The 18650-nt window shown below is 37.5% G+C and overlaps 1 protein-coding gene across 6 annotated transcripts in view; it reads left to right on the top strand.

Annotated features, from left to right (window-relative positions):
- Positions 1–18650, top strand: part of LOC123599167 — a 112278-nt gene that overhangs the window by 63978 nt on the left and 29650 nt on the right. For 3 of the 6 annotated variants that reach the window (XR_006713015.1, XM_045480409.1, XM_045480410.1), the window contains exons 6-7: positions 4096–4247; positions 7275–7335. Coding sequence is in view for 5 of the 6 variants with exons in the window: in XM_045480409.1 (XP_045336365.1) it covers positions 4096–4247; positions 7275–7335 (213 nt within the window). In the remaining variant the exon portion in view is untranslated. The remainder of the gene's footprint in view (positions 1–4095; positions 4248–7274; positions 7336–18650) is intronic. The other 3 variants (XM_045480411.1, XM_045480408.1, XM_045480412.1) reach the window with 1 other exon arrangement.

The raw sequence follows: 18650 nt of genomic DNA, 5'->3' as shown, positions 1-18650 counted from the left end.
GTGTAGCAGTGTGAGGATAAGTAAAATAGCCCCTGTTGTTAAGGGTTTCAGTGTGTTCAGGGGAAGGGAAATCCATTATTGACAGGAGTTTCTTCACAGAGCCTCAATTTGTTTGTTTATTTAAGTCCCCACACACATACAATTTTGAGTTGGATCATAAAAAGTAATTAAGCATTTCATGGAGGGTTGAGGTGTGATGGAGTGGGAGGAAAATTCTAGGTCGAAGTAGTAACATGAAGGCAGTAAATGGAAGACCCTTTTCTCACAGTAGTTTCTGATAGGATCTTTCAATGTGTAGCTGTTAATAGAATGTTTACCGTGCAACTGGGGTCCTAAGTGGGGGAGAGGCCTGAAAACAAAGATAAGGAATAATGCCTTTGTTTAGTATAAAGCATAAAGATTTTTTCTAGCTTATCTCCTATATTTATTTATAACTTCATTGTCTATCTCACAGTCTCTCTATCTCATATCCTTTCATTGTTTATTGATGGTGATATCACAGTCCCTATTCTTCACATCCTCATTTTTTGACTTTCACTTTCATTCCACCTCATGTGCCTTCATCCTGGACCATGTTTGTCATCTCTTTTCCAGAAACAATACACTGCTGTTTTAAACCACTTAGTTTTGAGGTAGTGTGATACACAACAGGAGACAACCCATATATCCTTTGGACTCTTTCACAATAGCCTCACTCACAGGTGGCCTGGAGAAAGGGCAGAGGGGGCAGTCTTCCCAATTGGCAGAGGTTTGGACGGTGTGGATCATCATCTATTTCGCGTCAAAAGACAAGTATGTTGGGCGCCTGGTGGCTCAGTCGGTTAAGCGTCCGACTTCGGCTCAGGTCATGATCTCGCGGTCCGTGAGTTTGAGCCCAGCGTTGGGCTCTGTGCTGACCGCTTAGAGCCTGGAGCCTATTTCAGATACTGTGTCTCCTTCTCTCTCTGACCCTCCCCCGTTCATGCTCTGTCTCTTTCTGTCTCAAAAATAAACGTTAAAAAAAATTAAAAAAAAAAAAGGCAAGTATGTTGTATAAGATTAAATATACATGGGGCACCTGGGTGTCTTAGTCGGTTGAGTGTCCAACTTTGGCCCAGGTCATGATCTCACAGTTTGTGAGTTCAAGCCCCACGTGGGGCTCTGTGCTGACAGCTCAGAGCCTGGAGCCTGCTTCAGATTTTGTGTCTCCCTTTCTCTCTGCCCCTCCCCTGCTCGCTTCCTCCTTCTCTCAAAAATAAATACACAATTAAATTTTTTTTAAAGAAGATTAGATATATAGACTCAATAACAGTGACAAATGTTTGGGCTTGTTGGTCAAGCGCTTGGAAGGAGAAATGCTAAAAAAATGAGACAGAGGGGTCTGGGGAAGGAACATGTGAATTGACATGTCACCATGGGTGTGAAATATGATAACTCTGATCCACCTAAACATGTAGCCTGGAGAGAATCTACTATTGAAGGTTATAGGAACAATCTTATAGAATAACTTAGCTAGTTGATACTAGTCAGTCTTTGTCAAAAGCCACCCCAATGTTGTACAAAGGGCTTATATGGGAGAAGCTATGTAGGCTGTGTACGGGCCCAACAATGTGAATTACCACTCACCAAGGTGGACCTAGTACTGCTGCTGCCAATTACCTAACCTGAGAGCAGTGATACTAATACTAATAGAGCACCCTCTAATAGAGCACCATCCCTTGAGGGGACCAACTAGCCAAAGTTGATTACATTATGGCCATTCCATCTTGGAAGGCAGAAATTTATTTTGAGTAGAGTTCTCTATGTGATTGCCTTTTCTGCCCATTAGGCACACAGGCAGCACCATTACTCAAGGGCAAATAGAATTTTTGATTTACCAACATGTGATCCTACATAGATTACATTGGAACAAGCAGTGCACTTTATGACAAATAAGACATGACAATAGGCACCTGACAATGAGATTCACTGGTCCTATCACATATCCTATCACTCGATTCTGCCAGCCTGATGGAGTGATGGATGGAATGACTTTTTTAAGGTACACCTAAGGTGGCAACTTGGAAATTATACTCTACAAGAATATGGTGCCCATCTTTATTCTCCAGGATAAAGAGCACACCCTAAATCATCAACCGTCAACCATACATCGATCTGGGAACTAGGGAGAAGGGACTCCACTTATTATCACTCCTAGTGACCCATTTGGAAAATCTGTACTTTCTATCCCCACAACTCTGGGTTCTGTAAGTCTAGTGGTTGTGATTCTCAGAGGGAGGATGGTTCTGCAGGAGCCCCAGTAAACTTTAGCTATGACTGCCACGAGGTTACTTTAGGTTCTTTGTGCCAGGGATCCAGCAGGCCAAAGAAAAGATCCACATCCTGGCAAGAGTAATCGTCTCTGATCATCAGAAGAGGGTAGGGCTGCTTTTATGTAGTAGAAACAGAGAAAAATACACTTGACACCCAGGTGATGTGCTAGAGAAAGGGTAGGGTAGAAGGGGGTTCTTGGTATTCCCTAGACTAACTTTTCTGGTAAACAGACATGTGCAGAAGCCACATCCTAAGAAGGTTCTCAGGGCCTGGGGTGAGCCTGGGTCATCCCACCAAGTAAGTGAGTGAGATAAACTGATGTGATAGTTGAAAGTAAGCAGAATCTAACAGATGGTTTAATAGATGAGGGAGACTACAAATATCAGATGCATCCTGGAGAATATCTGCAAGGGGCACCTTAAACTTGTCCCATTAAACTCCTCATAATGTTTTCCTGGGAAAGGATATCAGTATTAATCCTGGAGTTGTTCCCTTTGTGGAGACAATATGCTATATGAAGCAAGTAGAACTGAATGGTATACAGATGGATTATAGTGGATGCATTTGGACACTGCCCAGATTCTCCTTCATGGTCAAGGCTTCATGGTCGCAGATACTAGTAGTGTTTGCTAATGATCCACGGTTACCTGCAACTCTGGGATTTGCCCTTATGTGAAGGAAGCTGCCTTGAGCAAGTCTATGCACCTGTCCCCAGCTGCAGCTGTATCCAATGATTGTAGGGTATGTTTGTTAATGTGGGACATCTTTGTAGGATCATCTCAGCCTTGAGAGACCTCTGTGGGGTTGACTGAGGCTACTATTTTAACTGAATCTCATTTTAACTTCCCTCTCTGCCTGGTGTTGTCTTCCTTGCTTCTTCACATATACTGATTCTAAGAGCACTTCCAGTAAACCTCCTGCATGCAAATCCTGGGGAGACTACCTGCAACAGTGGGGTAAATTCATAAACCTAAATGGCTGGGAAGGGGAAATCCTGAGGCTTTCTTTATTCTGATAACCTCCTTAAGGGGTTTTGTTTATCTAATGCTGAGTGTAGGAGACAGTTAAACTCCACATAAAATAAGAATTCAGAATTCACAGGGAGCAAGTTCATAAGGAGGGAACAAAAACTACATGAAGGAGTTTTATTTTTTTTTTTAATTTTTTTTAACGTTTATTTATTTTTGAGACAGAGAGAGACAGGGCATGAACGGGGGAGGGGCAGAAAGAGAGGGAGACACAGAATCTGAAGCAGGCTCCAGGCTCTGAGCCATCAGCCCAGAGGCTGACGCGGGGCTCAAACTCACGGACCGTGAGATTGTGACCTGACCTGAAGTCGGACACTTAACCGACTGAGCCACCCAGGCGCCCCATGAAGGAGTTTTAAAAAAAGAAAAAAATCAAAAAAGAAAAGAAGAAACTTGATAAACATGAGAGGGAAAGATTTCTTGTTGAAACCAATGAAGGGACTGAGTTTTGCATCTAGGTTGATGAGAGGAGGTAGGCGTATGTAGATACAAGAGTCAGACAGACTCTATACTCCTGCCCTGACCCTGGGACTTCTAAGAGGTCTTTAAAATTGGGGCTTTGAGGGGAAGAAAAATACATGGCAAATAAGTAAATTACAAAATACATTTGGTGTCTCAAGTAGTATTTTTCTGGAGTTGTGTTTTCTTTTTTTACACTGGTATCTCTTCCTTCCTAAATATGTTCCTTTGTATTCAGTTATTTTCTGTTGTCACTGATTAATCAGCAGTTTTATTATAAACCTAGGGGTTATCTTTGACTTGCTTTCTCTCAAAGGCAACATCAATACCTCTGGAAATTTTATTGGCTCTGCCTTCAAAATATATTCAGAATTTAGGAAGTTCTTCAGACAAAAGGAATATAAGACCAACCATAAAACTTGGATCTACATCAAGAAATGAAGAGCATTGGAAATGGAATCAAGCAAGGTAACATAAAATTAATTTTTATTCTTTTAATTGCTTCAAAAGATAACTGGATGTCTAAAGCAAAAATAATGGTAACTATTATATATTTATCCAAAATGTAAATGTAAAATGTATGACAACAACAGCAGATGGAAAGGAGGAATTGGATGGATAGTATGTTAAGGTCTTTCTACTACATATGAAATTATCGATACATTATTTTAAGGTAGATCATGACTAACTAAATTGTATATTTAAAAACCTACAGCAACTACCAGAAGTTGTATAAAAAGACATATATTTCTATAGTAGAAATAAAGTAAAATTAAAAAAAAATAGTGAATTCAACAGTAGGCAGAAAAAGAGGACAAAAGAGATGAAGAACAGATAAAACATTAGAAAACGGCAATAAAGGGGCACCTGGGTGTCTCAGTTGGTTAAGTAGCCAACTTAGGCTCAGGTCATGATCTCACAGTTTGTGAGTTTGAGCCCCACATTGGGCTCTGTACTGACAGCTCAGAGCCTGGAGCCTGCTTTGGATTCTGTGTCTCCCTCTCTCTCTGCCCTTCCCCTGCTCATGGTCTGTTTCTCATTCTCTCAAAAATAAATAAACATTTAAAAAATTAAAAAAAAAACAGCAAGATGATAGAGTTTGACCTACCTATAGACTACTTATGCTAAATATAAATAGTATAAACACACTAAAAGGCTCAGGTTGTCAAAATGGATAAGAAAGCAAGACCAAACTATATGCTTCTACAAAAAAGCCATTTTAAATGTAGGACATAAATAAGTTCAATATAGATATGTCAGTCTCTCCTTCTCTCCCTACCCCTCCCTGCTCCCTACTTCTTTCTCTCAAAAATAAACTGTAAAAAAAAAAAAAGTAGATATGGAAAAAGAGGACAGTGATTTTTGTATATTATAAACATCCAAAATAGTGCCTAGCATATAATATGCACTAAATAATTTGAGGGGTTAAAGGGAGGAAGGAGACAAGGGAGGGGGAAATGGGAGGAAGAAGGGAAAAAATCAAGGGGAAAATAAATCTTTTATAATTTCATTTTGCTAATATTTAAGAAGAGATGTTATGTTTGAAGCTTTGGTGCAGTAAACTCCAAACTACTTGTTACAGAACATATAATTGCTCTAAAATATTGTGCCAAACCTTTTCTCTCTTTTTTTTAACCAAGTAAATTTTATTCACAGGTGAGCCATAAAGGTACAAACATATTTTTTTCTCTCAATGCTTGTTTATTTCTATGGTAAAGCCTTTAGAAATCTACTTACTGTAATTTTCATATTTCTTCCCATATCTTTACGTGATTTGTAGATTTTTCTGCTTCTTTTTTAAAACATTTTTTTATTAGTTTTCTTTATTTTTGAGAGGCATAGAGAGACAGACCACGTGTAGGGGAGGGGCAGAGAGAGAGGGAAAAACAGAATCAGAAGCAGGCTCCAGTCTCTGAGCTGTCCACACAGAGCCTGATGCGGGGCCCGAACTCACAAACTGCGAGATCATGACCTGAGCTGAAATTGGACGCTCAACCAACTGAGCCACCCAGGCGCCCCGGATTTTTCTGGTTCTTAAGTATGGTGTTTTTGTGAGTAAACATGGGATTCATACTAAGGGCAGGAGTTGGCTATGTGTATGTCTATCTACATGCCTTGGAAATAACATTTCAATGTACATATGTATATTTAGTCACAGGGGGATCTACATTAATTTGTATGTCTCAAAAAAGTTTGAAATATTCAGATTGTGTTCATGTTGCAATTTAGAGGTTAAGAATGTGAGCCTTGGAATCAGACTCCCTGACTGTGATGACATACATTTGAATGTATGATTTACCGTTCTGAGCTTCTGTTTCTGGTATAAAATGGGGATGCTAATACTGACCCCATTGGTTCTTTGTGTGTACAAAAAGAATTAATACATATATAAGACTTAGCAGCATATATAAAATTTAGTATTCAAATGACAATTATTATAATCATTAATATTTGTAAAATCCTATTTTTAAATAAGTTATTTAAAATTTGAAATAGTTGGCCTTTACAATGTTATCCGTAGTGCATAAATTCCCAGACTACATAAAATAGGACACAGAAAGTCAATAAATACAAATAAATTTCATTGTATATCTGGGTTGACTATATAAAACTGTCCTGTTCATTCACTTATTCACTGAACTAACAATTTTTAGCACCTTCGTTTTGGTAGGTGTGTATCAATGATAATTTTCTTCAGAAAAATAGATTCTGGGTTATGAAATCCTCTCGCACATAAGCTCTATGAGTGATACCAAGACAGTCTCCTTCACAGGGCTCATTCTCTAACCCGTCAGAAGAGGGTAGTTCCATGGCGTTAGCAAGGCCTATATTCAAGTTTATTTCTCAGATTCAGGCTGATTGCCCCTGATTGGTCCACATAAGACAAACTAGTTTCAATTTCTCTCCAAACGTAAATGTTCCCAAAGAACATCTTTTTTATTGACATCAAGGAGGTGTTAGGCAAGGGCCAGTAATAACAGATTGCTACTCAAAATATTCTCTCTACCCCCCAAAAAAACCCTCAAAAATAAATTATCCTGGTAGTATAAAGCAATCTAGGTCCTGATGTTTACAGTTTTTCACAGTTTTTCACAGTTTTTCACAGCTGAACTTGTGTTCTTGAAACTCCTCTGCAGTGTAAATGACAGATTCCATTTCTTGAGGTTTGTGCACAAAATGGTTTTAGTTGTTAAAATTAGTTGTTAAACCTAAGAAAAATGATTGACTTTGAGACCAGATTAGGTTTTTATTTCTTTAAAAGGGCCAGATTGGCAGTTTTTCATTGGCATCACTTTCCAGACAATAATAAACTAACATACTATTTAAGTCTGCCTCAAAGATGGAATGCTATATACAAGTATGTGTTTATCAGTGTGGGAAGGGATTTTGCTTATTCTAAGAGTCTAGAACCAGTTGAAACTACACTAGAATGTTGTTGGGATGCCCATCAGCATTTCATAATCTCTCAATTACTCTGCATTTTTCTGTCTACAGCATAGTACATTTTCATCTTTCAGATTGTGAAAATCAGACTCAGAATCACTTCACTGGCTCTGTAAGTAGTTAAACAAAGCTGCATTTAGCCTTTCATTATCTTTCAATTAACTATGATCCCTAGAACAATCTGGGCATGAGAGTTTAAACTGTCAAATTTGCCTTCTGCGATGCTTTTCTTCCACAAATTAGTGTTTCTCAAAAGCCTCCCATAAAAATAATGACCCTGACATTCTAGACAAACGAAGTGGCTGTTTTTCTTGCAACAGTTCTCTTTGAGCTAGAAGATACAATTTTACATCTATAATTACATAAGAAGCTATTTCAAATACACTTCTAAAAACTGGCATCCTTTGTCCTTCAGAGGATGAAACCTAGGCTCTATTACTGAGGAATAGGCTCTGTATATTGAGGAACATATACTTTGTGACTGATTTTTTTAAAAATTCAGAGAAACTTGGTCAATGGCCAGATATAAGTGATGAATTTTTAGGCAGTTATTAAAATGTTTGCCTTTCAAAGCACTTCTTTGGAAAAAGAAGCCATGCCACTCAGAACCACCTATCAAAGCTCTTTTTATTATCTGCTGCCACAGCTATCATTGATAACATGTGAATAGAACTTCAGCTTTATATAACAGCTGGAAAATCAACAGATAGTGTTCATTCACCAGACGTTTTATGAATATCTGTGTGTGCAAAGCTCTGTCCTGTCTTGTATAGGTAGAAAATATGACACATGACTTCTGCAAGGAGTTTATAAGTAAATAAGGGAAAAGAGACATTGATATAAGTAATTATGTCATAAGGAAGAAAGGTCCTCTTAAAGATCCATTTTATTTTAATGTAAAAAATAGAAGTATAATCCAGGGTAATGTTTAAGAGATTCACATAAGTGGGGTGCCTGGGTGGCTCACTTGGTTAAGCGTCTGACTTGATTTCAGCTCAGGTCATGGCCACACGGTTCCTGGGTTCCAGCCCCACATCAGGCTCTGCACTAGTGCAGAGCCTGCTTAGGATTCTCTCTCTCTGCCCCTACCCCGCTCATGTGCACTCCCTTCCCCCACAATCTCTCTAAACAAACAAACAAACAAACTTAAAAAGAGAGAGATACAGAGACCCAGGTAAGAAGAATCCTTGGTCTTCTTCACTGTCATTTCACTGGGTCCCTTTCCCATATCCCGCTCTTCTCCCTATTGCCCCAAACCTCCTGCAAATAAATATGGGCGTAGAACCTTAAGATTTACTTTTCTCATGGTATATAATTCAGAATTTATACACAGCTACACACAGCTACCTTGGCTGAGGCTTTTTCAACACTAAGCATAAAATAAATTCTATAATTCAAATATAAAACTTGGGCCTCATTCTTCTCAAAGTCTTGCATATATTTGGTGTCCTTTAATCTTAACAGCAGGACATCAGTAGAGATTGACTTATTAAAAGAGGCCATTGAGATGTACACAAACTGTTACCTAATATTTCACATATCCCATTAGTTATAAGGCTGCCATTCGAAGCATGTTTTCCAAAGGCTCTGCCCAAAGGAATTCTCTATTAGGCTTTATTGATAGTTTATAACAATAATTAGCAATCCCCAGTTATTCTAGAACAGCTAACTTTACCACAGAAGGGGCCCCTCTACTGTCCTAGGGATCCTAAAAAAGCAAGTGAGCAAAGAGTTTAGAGCTACACAGTATCAGGAGATAGTCACTACTTCACATCCTCAGAATTCTAGCTACCACACAATGAGTAATGATTGGGTGCCCTCTTCTCATTGATAAACTGGGAACACGGAGCTGATATTGGAGAAGCCAGTTATGTGTACAATTTGGATCCAAGCCCTAAATTCCGGTTCTACTTTTCTGTTATCTTTCTTTTTTCTTTTTCTTTCTTTCTTTTTTTTTTTTTTTTTTTTTTTTTGGTCCCATGGATTATACCACTTACCCCCAAGTAGTTAACTGACAAAGCACGCTTTTGCTTCCAACTCTGAGCCCCACCCCCACTTCAGACCTCATCTTTTCTCTTTTCCAGTGTTCAGATGTCCCATTATTTCCTCCTCTTGATGCTTGACCATACTATAGGTATTTATAAAACAGACTGGGGTGGGGAATGGTGCTAACAGAGAAAGAATGTTAAATGCTCTAGCACAAGTTGCTCTTTCAGACTTTATTTACTTTTCACATCCTATGTTTACTTCTGACTGTGAAGGGCAACCATGTCCTTAGTGTATCAGTTAACCAAAAACAATACATCAAAGCTCTAGCCATGTACCAGGAACTGTCTAACATATCATCTCTTTAATGTCTAGAGAAAACATCCACAGATTCTTTTCCCACACTTAAACATGTAGACATCCTTCTCCCTTGATATATTGCTTTGATCTTTGTAGTCTTATACTTTTCAACACAGAATTGTCTGCTTAAGAAAAGAAAATGTGAGGACGCCTGGGTGGCACAGTCGGTTGAGCGTCCAAATTCAGCTCAGGTCAGGATCTTGTAGTTCGTGAGTTCAAGCCCCATGTCGGGTTCTGTGCTGAAAGTTTGGAACCTGGAGCCTGCTTTGGATTCTGTGTCTTCCTCACTCTGCCCCTCCCCGACTTGCTCTCTGTCTCTGTCTCTCAAAAATGAATAAACATTAAAAAAAAAAACAAAGAAAATGAAAAAAATAAATTTCAAGTACGCTTGAATTTTCATAATATATAAATATTTGTAAAATACCCAGCTATTAGCTATGCTAATACTTTTTATGGATTCATACAACAATGTTTTCTTCAAAGTATCCTGAAGAACACTAGTGAATAAGATCTTAAATTCTCAAGTGAGCATTAAAGGAATACGTATTTTCAAAGCAGGAACTGGTGGAGTACTGGTGGGGTACCAACTAGCTGGCTCAGTTGATAGAGTGCATGACTTTTGATCTCAGGGTTGTGAGTTCAAGCCCCTCATTGGGTGTAGGTATTACTCAAAAATAAAATCTTAAAAAAAAATCAAGAACTGGTGAAAGACTATTTGTTTCCATAAAATTCCAAGTCCCAGCAAATTATGTAAATAATACCAAAGCGTTCATAATAAAAAAAAAATTCTTATTCAACACATTTTCACTAAGGAAAAAAACCTAAATAACAAGTAGAACAACAATAGCATCATGCCTCATTTACCTCCAAAGTTAAAATTGTAGATGACTCCCCATTAGCTAGTAATTTATTTTCAATCCAATTGTGTTCTTGTTGTAGACTTCATTACACTGTAAGATTCTTCATTCCACTGAATCCAGAGGTTTTCCAAAATTCTACACTAAACAGTAAAATAAAAATCAAAATTGAGAAGAGCTAGATTTGCTTCTTGTAATTTTCACTCCATTTTTCAGGTCAATTTTGTTTTTAAATAAATAAGGGTAGATTCCTCTAATGACAGTGTTGGTAATGACTTCTCCAAGAGAAAAATAAGGCTGTTTGAGTTATTGGGAATGGGTCTAAGTTCTCTAAATCCTTTAGTTCTTATTCTTTTGAAATACTGCTTCTAATGAATTGAGTTACTTCACATTGAAAACTCTGGTTGTGTTGTAACATAAATGCCATTGGCAGTTATCTGTGAAATGTTTTGAAGAATAGAGTTGGTCTTTACTCCTTAAAGAAGTATTTCTTCAGGATTCAAAAAAGCCAAACTTAGGATTTCCCACATCCTTTTACCATCTCTTAGATTTGACTCACTAAACTTTCTGCCAAGATTCATTCAGGAAGTTTGAGAAGAAATAGGAAGTTTGAGAAGAGAAGGGTGAGGAACAAAGAAGAAGTCAGTGAAAACACAGGTGCTTCAGCATAGGACAGTCCTTTTCAACCATCTTAAAAGAATGTGCCAATGATATTTCTACTATCAATATTTCCTTAAGTTACAATATTATAATTATCTATAGGGCAAGAACAGAGTTTATGGGGTTCTATTAATTCAGTCTTCAGTACCATTCCAACATTGGTACTTAATAGATGCTTGTAGATCATATCTGCTATAACTCAGTGGAGTCAAACATCATGAATTAGGAGAGTAACAAGCAAATTCCATTTGACTTTTTTTTTACATAAATAGAAATTGAATTACAGATGTTTTGTGTGAGGCATAGTTTTTCACATGGACTCCACATCTCCCCTTTTAAGATGTCCCCATCTTAAAGCCAAATGTGCTTAAAAATATTTTTGCCTAATCTTTTGGTAATTCCTTCCATAGAACCCCTCTATCAGTGGGGTGGGCTGCCAACCCATCTCCTTCTATGACCACTCTCCATCTCCTATTTATTTATTTATTTATTTATTTTATTTATTTTCAATATATGAAGTTTATTGTCAAATTGTTTCCATACAACACCCAGTGCTCATCCCATCTTCTGTTTAAATTGTCATTGTTGTGTCGAGAGAATGTAGTTAGTAATCCTAATGAATTTAATGTCTTTGAACTCTTCATAGTCTTGCCCATACAAAACATAATTACATACAGTGTTCTACCTGGGTTGTGGGCTTGATCTCCACAGTGAGATGGGAAGTGATTTACAAGCAGAGCCTATGTTTTATCATTTTATCATTCCCTCAGTGCTTGCCCCATTGTTTGACACATGGGGAGACAAATCATGTCTTCTAAGTTTCCCATATCCTGTGGAACTCAGACCGCTCTAGCATGGTGCCCTCCTGTGTTCTGCCACTAGAGAGATCTCACTCCTGAGATGTTCTTTTCTTACTTCCTTACTTGTTTCCTTGTAGCATGGTGAAATATCCTGTCCTTAGAGCCCAACTTGACAAGTAATTTTTCTAACAATAATTATTTATGATTATGTTTTTGTTTTGTTTTGTTTTTTTTGTTTTTTGTCTGTTCTGTTTTGTTTTGTTTTTTTAGCAATGGCCAAGTAAAGATAAGGCCCTACCTCTTCAAACTGATGATGAACAAGGATCATGGCAAATCAGTATTTGAAAATCTGGAGACCCGTGAGGTTTTCAAATCCCTAAATTACATAAAGTAGGTGGCCAAGTACTCCAGTTGGGAATCAGGCTAGGTTTAGTCGCCACATCCTGATCATTCAGCATGTTGTTTGTTCTAGTTATTTCCTTTTGTTTCAGGGAAAGCTGTTATAGCAAATGTTGATCATGAATGAAAAAGGCCACACTGATTTTCAAAAGTATAAAGTACAATGTAGAAAAGAGAAAGAACAGGTGAAACGTTGTTTTAAAAAAAAATGGAGCTACTATGTTTGACAGACTTAAATATAGAAAACAGAACTCTGGAAATAGCGTAGGAGACATACGGAAAAAAGGCCCCAGAAAAGATCTTCAATGAACTAAGCAAATCAAAAAGAGAAATAACTAGAAATGAGTTGACAATAATGGAGAAAACTTGAATTTTTTAGGAACATTGTAACTCAGACATTAGTCACACTACAAATTAGTGTTAACCTCATGATTTCGAAAACATGATGTCAAGTGTGTGAGTAGAAAAGCAGGGGGAGTTAGAGTGAGGGAAATAACTTCGTAAAAGTTGATTATCTTCTTGTCATGTTTGTATTCATAGTAAAAGTACCATCTTTAAGGGTCTCTGGAAGACGGATTTAAAAAAATTTATTTTTTTTTAATATTGAATTAGGTAAGTGTTGTTTCTTGAAAAATTTTACATTCCATCCAAGAGAACAGAGTTAGAACGCAGGCTTCTTGACAGTAGCTTATGGAAGGGGTAGGACTGATTTGTGATTTGCAATTATTGGTCTATTGAATTGTTTTTATGGTTTTGTGAAAAGTCTAGTTTCCTAATTAAAAACAATTTTTTTAAGTTTGTTTTGAGAGAGAGAAAGAGAGAGTGCACACATGTGCACAAACGAGTGAGCATGTGAGCAGGAGCAGGGCAGAGAGAGAGAACGAGAGAGAGACAGAGAGAGAGAGAGAGAGAGAGAGAGAGAATCCCAAGCAAGCTCCCAGCTGTCAGTGCAGAGCCTGAGGACTATGCGGGGCTCAATCTCAGGAACTGTGAGATCACGAGCTGAGCCAAAATCAAGTCTGACACTCAACCCACTGAGCCACCCAGGAGCCCCTAGTGTCTTAATTTTAACATTTAATTTCACCATATTCATTTCTTTGGTAAATCTAATTAAAGATTTATAGCAGTGTAATTAGTACTTAATAGAACAGGATCACTACTCATCAGACCTTAGTTCACTTTGGTCCATTAGATCTTACTAGCTATATAAACTTGAGTAAATTATTTTCTGTGCATAATTTTCTCATCATTAAATGAAGTTACTAATAATTTCTCTCCCATGGGATTGTTGTAAGGATTCATTAAAGAAAACATGTAAAATACTAAGTATGAATGCTATAAAGCAAGTATTTGATTAATATTATTCTTTATTCCAGTGGTGATATGGGTACTAAATCTTAAACCATGATTTGTAGAAAATGTCTTAGGGGATATTTCAAAATTCAACCATTGGTGTAGGGAGTCATTATTTTCAGAGATTCTGTCTGTGGCATATATACATTTTAGAAATTCACTTTGAGCCTTTAACAAAAACATAGTAGATTTTCATAGATAAAAATATACATAGTAAAATGTTCATTGTAATTAAGGAATTTTCAAACTTTATAATATTTTGCTCATAATGTATTTCCAAGAACATTAGTTTTTTGGATGTATCAGGGCTTACCATGGTTTTGGCCACTTTTCTCTTAAAATAATACTTTAATGCTCTGATGTCTTTGATCACCAGACTTATTGTTTCTCTCATACTAATTTTAACATTTTCACCAAATAAGCTGGTATAAATTCTTAATTCTTCCTCTTCAATTACCTTATTGTCAATATTAATTGTAAGTTAAATATGCAGAAAATGTAATGTTAGGGGGAAAGAGGTTGTTAGAATGAAGTGGTAAAAAAGAATATTAGACTGAGTTTTTACATATATGGATTCTAGTCTTGGCTTTGCCCGTGAATAAACCATGTGCATTTGGCAAGTGTAACTATATATTGATATTAACAACCAATATTTACTCAGTCTTTAGTCTTTATGTGCCAGATACTCTTTCAGGCTTTTTATGTTTACTTGCTTTACTCCATTCTTATAGAAATGTATTGTCAAGAATTGTTGAGGGTCTGAGATTTTATACTACTTGGAAGCTAATGTGTTAGCCTGACACAATTACATGGCTATTGGCAGAAGATGTGAGCCTCCTGAGTCACAGATGCAGGCCTTTATTAATTATTAACATAAATATTAATAGCTAGAGTGTCAGCATCTGCATCGGTTCTCTGAGGTCCAGGCGATGCCTCCAGGTGATGGGTCGTAGTGTGGGAGAAGAATCCTGAAATAAGGGAACCCAAATCTTTTATAATGGGAAGGAAACATACCTCCAGAGGGAGTCATCTTTGTTTTGTTGGATAGTAAGCAAGCTTGTTCTTTGTCCTGAGGTAGACACGATAACCTTCAAGGCTGTTGTCTATACAAACATTTTTAAAGAGGTAGTACAGAACATGGGGTGCCTGGGTGGCTCAGTCTGTTAAGCATCTGACTTCGGGTCAGGTCATGATCTCGCAGTTCATGGGTTTGAGCCCCATGTCAGACTCTGTGCTGACAGTTCAGAGCGTAGAACCTGCTTCAGATTCTGTGTCTCCCTCTCTCTCTGCCCCTCCCCTGGTCATTCTCTTTCTCTCTGTCTCTCAAAAATAAATAAACGTTAAAAAAAAAAAACATAGTCCAGAACAAAGGTAGTCAGCGTGTCTGCTCAAAAGACAGCCAGAATCACAAGAAACCTATGGATAATTGTCTACCAATGCCCATAAGTAGATACTATAAAAGGTGACTTCATAGATGCAGAAACAAAAGAACTGAGGGACTAAGTAATTTGCCCAAAGCTCGTTTGATTGTCAGACCCAGACAATCAGTTCCAAGAGCCTGGGATCTTCACCATTGTAATATATAATATTCCCTTGAATGTAAACACTATCGTTTAAATATATAGCAACACGTAAATGGGAGTTCTAGGTGCCATCATCCCTGCACAACAGTTTCCTCATCTAGAAGTGGGAACAGGGCCAGGGGAGAGAGGGCTGAGTGAGAGGTTCTCTTTGAGCTCTTTTCAGATTTAAGATGCTGTGAATCTAAGATCTATCTCTTAGAATGAGCACATGTACAAGTGGATGTGATGCAGACTAGAAACACAAGGAAATAGGAGCATGCATTTCATCATCAGTGTACATTTTAAAATTTTTGTCAGGACCTTTGCATTCATTAAGTTTTATGAGATTCTTGAGAAAAGTGAGTATTGAATTGCTACTTATAGTATTTTGGACCTTTCTAATTATAGTTCATGGCCAGAGTAAACATATACTTTATTTCCCAACCACTCCTATCATAAAACTTCCTTTTTCTATAATCTGAGTGAGAATATTATCTAAGAATACAGTGGGGGTAGTCTTCAAGCTGCTTATGCCTGGCATGTTACCAGGGAAGCATATCCTAGATAGAGCATTACCAAAGAAGGGAAGGAAAAGCAAAGAAACTGTAATAACATTAGTGAGATAGTCAGGCTGTGAGTCTTCTTCACATCCAGAGAAGCCCAAGAGATGTTTTCTTGAGTTGGAATCTAACCCAGAACACAGTATCAGATACTTTATCTTATCATCACTTGTGGGTCATATGCTGCCTGTTTCCTGGAGCCTTTTGAAAAAACTCATTTTCCTGCCAGAGAAATGCAAGAGCAGCCTTCCTCCTCTTTTACATGTTGATGTAATGAGAGGAGTCTATTTTTGACCCTCACATTCTCTCATTCTACCCACTTTCTTCAGGGTGTCTCATCTACTCCCAGAGCTTCAAAGGCCATTTATATGCTAATGAATCCAAAATCTCTAAATATGGTTCACAATGCTCTCTGAGCTCCTGACCTAGGCAATCAACTCTGTGTTTGACATCTCTACTTGAATATATCAAGGATATTTCAAACTCAAACTCAACTTGTCAAAAATGGAATGCAGTATCACCACCCTGCAAACCCACTTCTCCTTAAATATTCCGTCTATATACATTTAAAGGCATCACCATTCAATCAGGTTTCTAAGCCAAAACCTAGGCATCTTTTACTTCACTCTCTGTGTCCAGTTAATCAGCAAATCCTGTTAATACTCCTTTCTAAATTTCTCCATTTCCACTGACAACATCTTTGTAGAAACTGCTATTAATTTTGATCATGACCATTGTATAATTCTCCAACTGTTCTCTTGCAGCCAGAATTTATCTATATAAAATGCATATCTGAGTGTTAGCCTTCTACATAAAACCTTTCAATGGCTTCCCAACTACCTACTGGATAAAGTTTGAACTCCTAATATACAAAGCCTCTGTAATTTGGCCCCTGCTCACCTCTCCAGCATATTGACTATCTTTATTCTAGCTGTAGTAGTCTATCACTAGATCCTTATACCAACCTCTCTCTTATCTCTCACAGATTGTCCCTCCTGCCTTGGACATCATTTCCATTATAAAATGGTTGTTCATACTCACCCTACTCAGCTTAACAGATTCCATACTCAGAGACCTTTCCATGTTCCCTGGAACACTATAGTTTCCCACAGTGCCTTGAGTTTCCCTCTATCATTAATACTGGGTTTCATTTTATAGTGATTACTTATAGCATTGCTATCTGCCTCACTGGACTTCACCCTGGGATGGCAGTGACCATGCTTGAATCTTCAGTATCTGGCCTTGAACATGGCACTTACTAGCAACATAATAAATTCTTATGAATGAATGAACAAGCGAACAAATAAAATATCTTCCCAGATGTACTTTTGTGACCAGGAAATTTGCCAGGTGTCCATGAAGCAGTGCTCAGCCTATTGGCATTGCCGGTCTGGATTTAACTTCTTCAATACCTCTTTCCTAATATATAGATGGTAGAACCTACATGGTAAACAATTTCTTGGATAAGGCTCAAAGTACCTGCCTTTAGTTTATTAGAAAAGTTAAGATTTAACAGTAAAAGTTAATATAGTTCAGAATCAGTGTTCAAAGTAAAAAATAAGTAATGTCAGATTTTTCATGCATGTATTTTACACACCATATGCCTTCTGTGTTTAAAAATTGAAGTTTTATAAAATGTAAAAAGTATTTAAAATTTTCACTTTTTATTCTCTTTTTTTTTTTTTTTTTTTAAACAGTCTTTCACCAGGTATGTAGCAAGATTATCTATTCCCTCTCAAATGGGAATTTAAAGCACGGTGTATAACCACATTCCCCTGCCACCAAATTTAGTCAGTGTCTTGAATGCCATCTAGTATGTCATCAAAATATATTTTGGATTAAATAGAAACAGAAAGGAAGAGATACTTTCCAGATCATGGCAATTGTTAATTATAGGATTCCAAAGCAAAATTTATGAAAGATTTCTTCCCACTCTTAACCCACCAAATCCAGGGATATTTCTGTGATGTTGGGGGGGCGGGGGCGGGATGGGTGGGTGCTATTCTTGTGGTTCTAAGCATTTCAGTGGCTACTTGGGCAAGAAGTAGAGCTGGGTTTTCTTAAGCTGAGGGGGAAAGTGGGTAGAATGGGGGAAGGAGAAAACTGGGTCTTACCCTTTCTTTTTTCTACTACACCACTTACCACAGACTATGTTGTTTTCGTGATCCAATGATGAATAACCATGAAGTGTCTGAGAGGAATCTCGGGCGTTTCGTGCCAACAACAATACAAAATGTAAATGATTGCAAAGTTATATCAAGAGATAAGGAGTTCTGACTCCTCCCTTTAGCCCTATCAACAAAGCAACATGATTGTAATTGGAGTGAGCACACCTTCAGATTTGCTCAAGACAGTCTTTGGCTTGCTATCCTGGGCTAATTATTAATAGTGACCCTTTCACTCTGGAAAAATGTCCTTGGACTATAAATTACGTAATATGGTTGTCTTAAATAAAATAGACATTTAGCATAGCACCAACTCGCTAAGTTTTTTTTTTTTTTTTTTTTTTTTTTGAGAGACCACTATGTGCCAGCTGTGATGGCTCTTTTTTTTCATTTGCAATCTAACTTATTACTATTATTTTTTTTTTTACAACAAATCCACTAGGGAGGTAATATCACTCTTTTAAAAGACAGAAAACTTATGGTATAGAAAAATTAAGGCATTGCCCAAGGCACACAACAAGTATTTGACAGCCACAACTTGAACCCTTTCTGGGCAACTGGAAAACCATTCTCTTTCATTTATATTATAGGCAGGTTCAAAGTTGAGCCTTAGAAACACAGTCTCTCCTTCCCGCCTCCAAAATAAACAAAACATGTAGACAGAAGCAGCAAGCACTCCAAAGTGACTAGATGCAAGACAGTCTGGTTTACTTCTGGGTGATGAG

The sequence above is a fragment of the Leopardus geoffroyi genome, chromosome C1 (assembly GCF_018350155.1).
Source record: "Leopardus geoffroyi isolate Oge1 chromosome C1, O.geoffroyi_Oge1_pat1.0, whole genome shotgun sequence".
Taxonomy (NCBI): domain Eukaryota; kingdom Metazoa; phylum Chordata; class Mammalia; order Carnivora; family Felidae; genus Leopardus; species Leopardus geoffroyi.
Note: the sequence above shows the minus strand (reverse complement) of the source record. Positions and strands in the feature narration are given on the sequence as shown.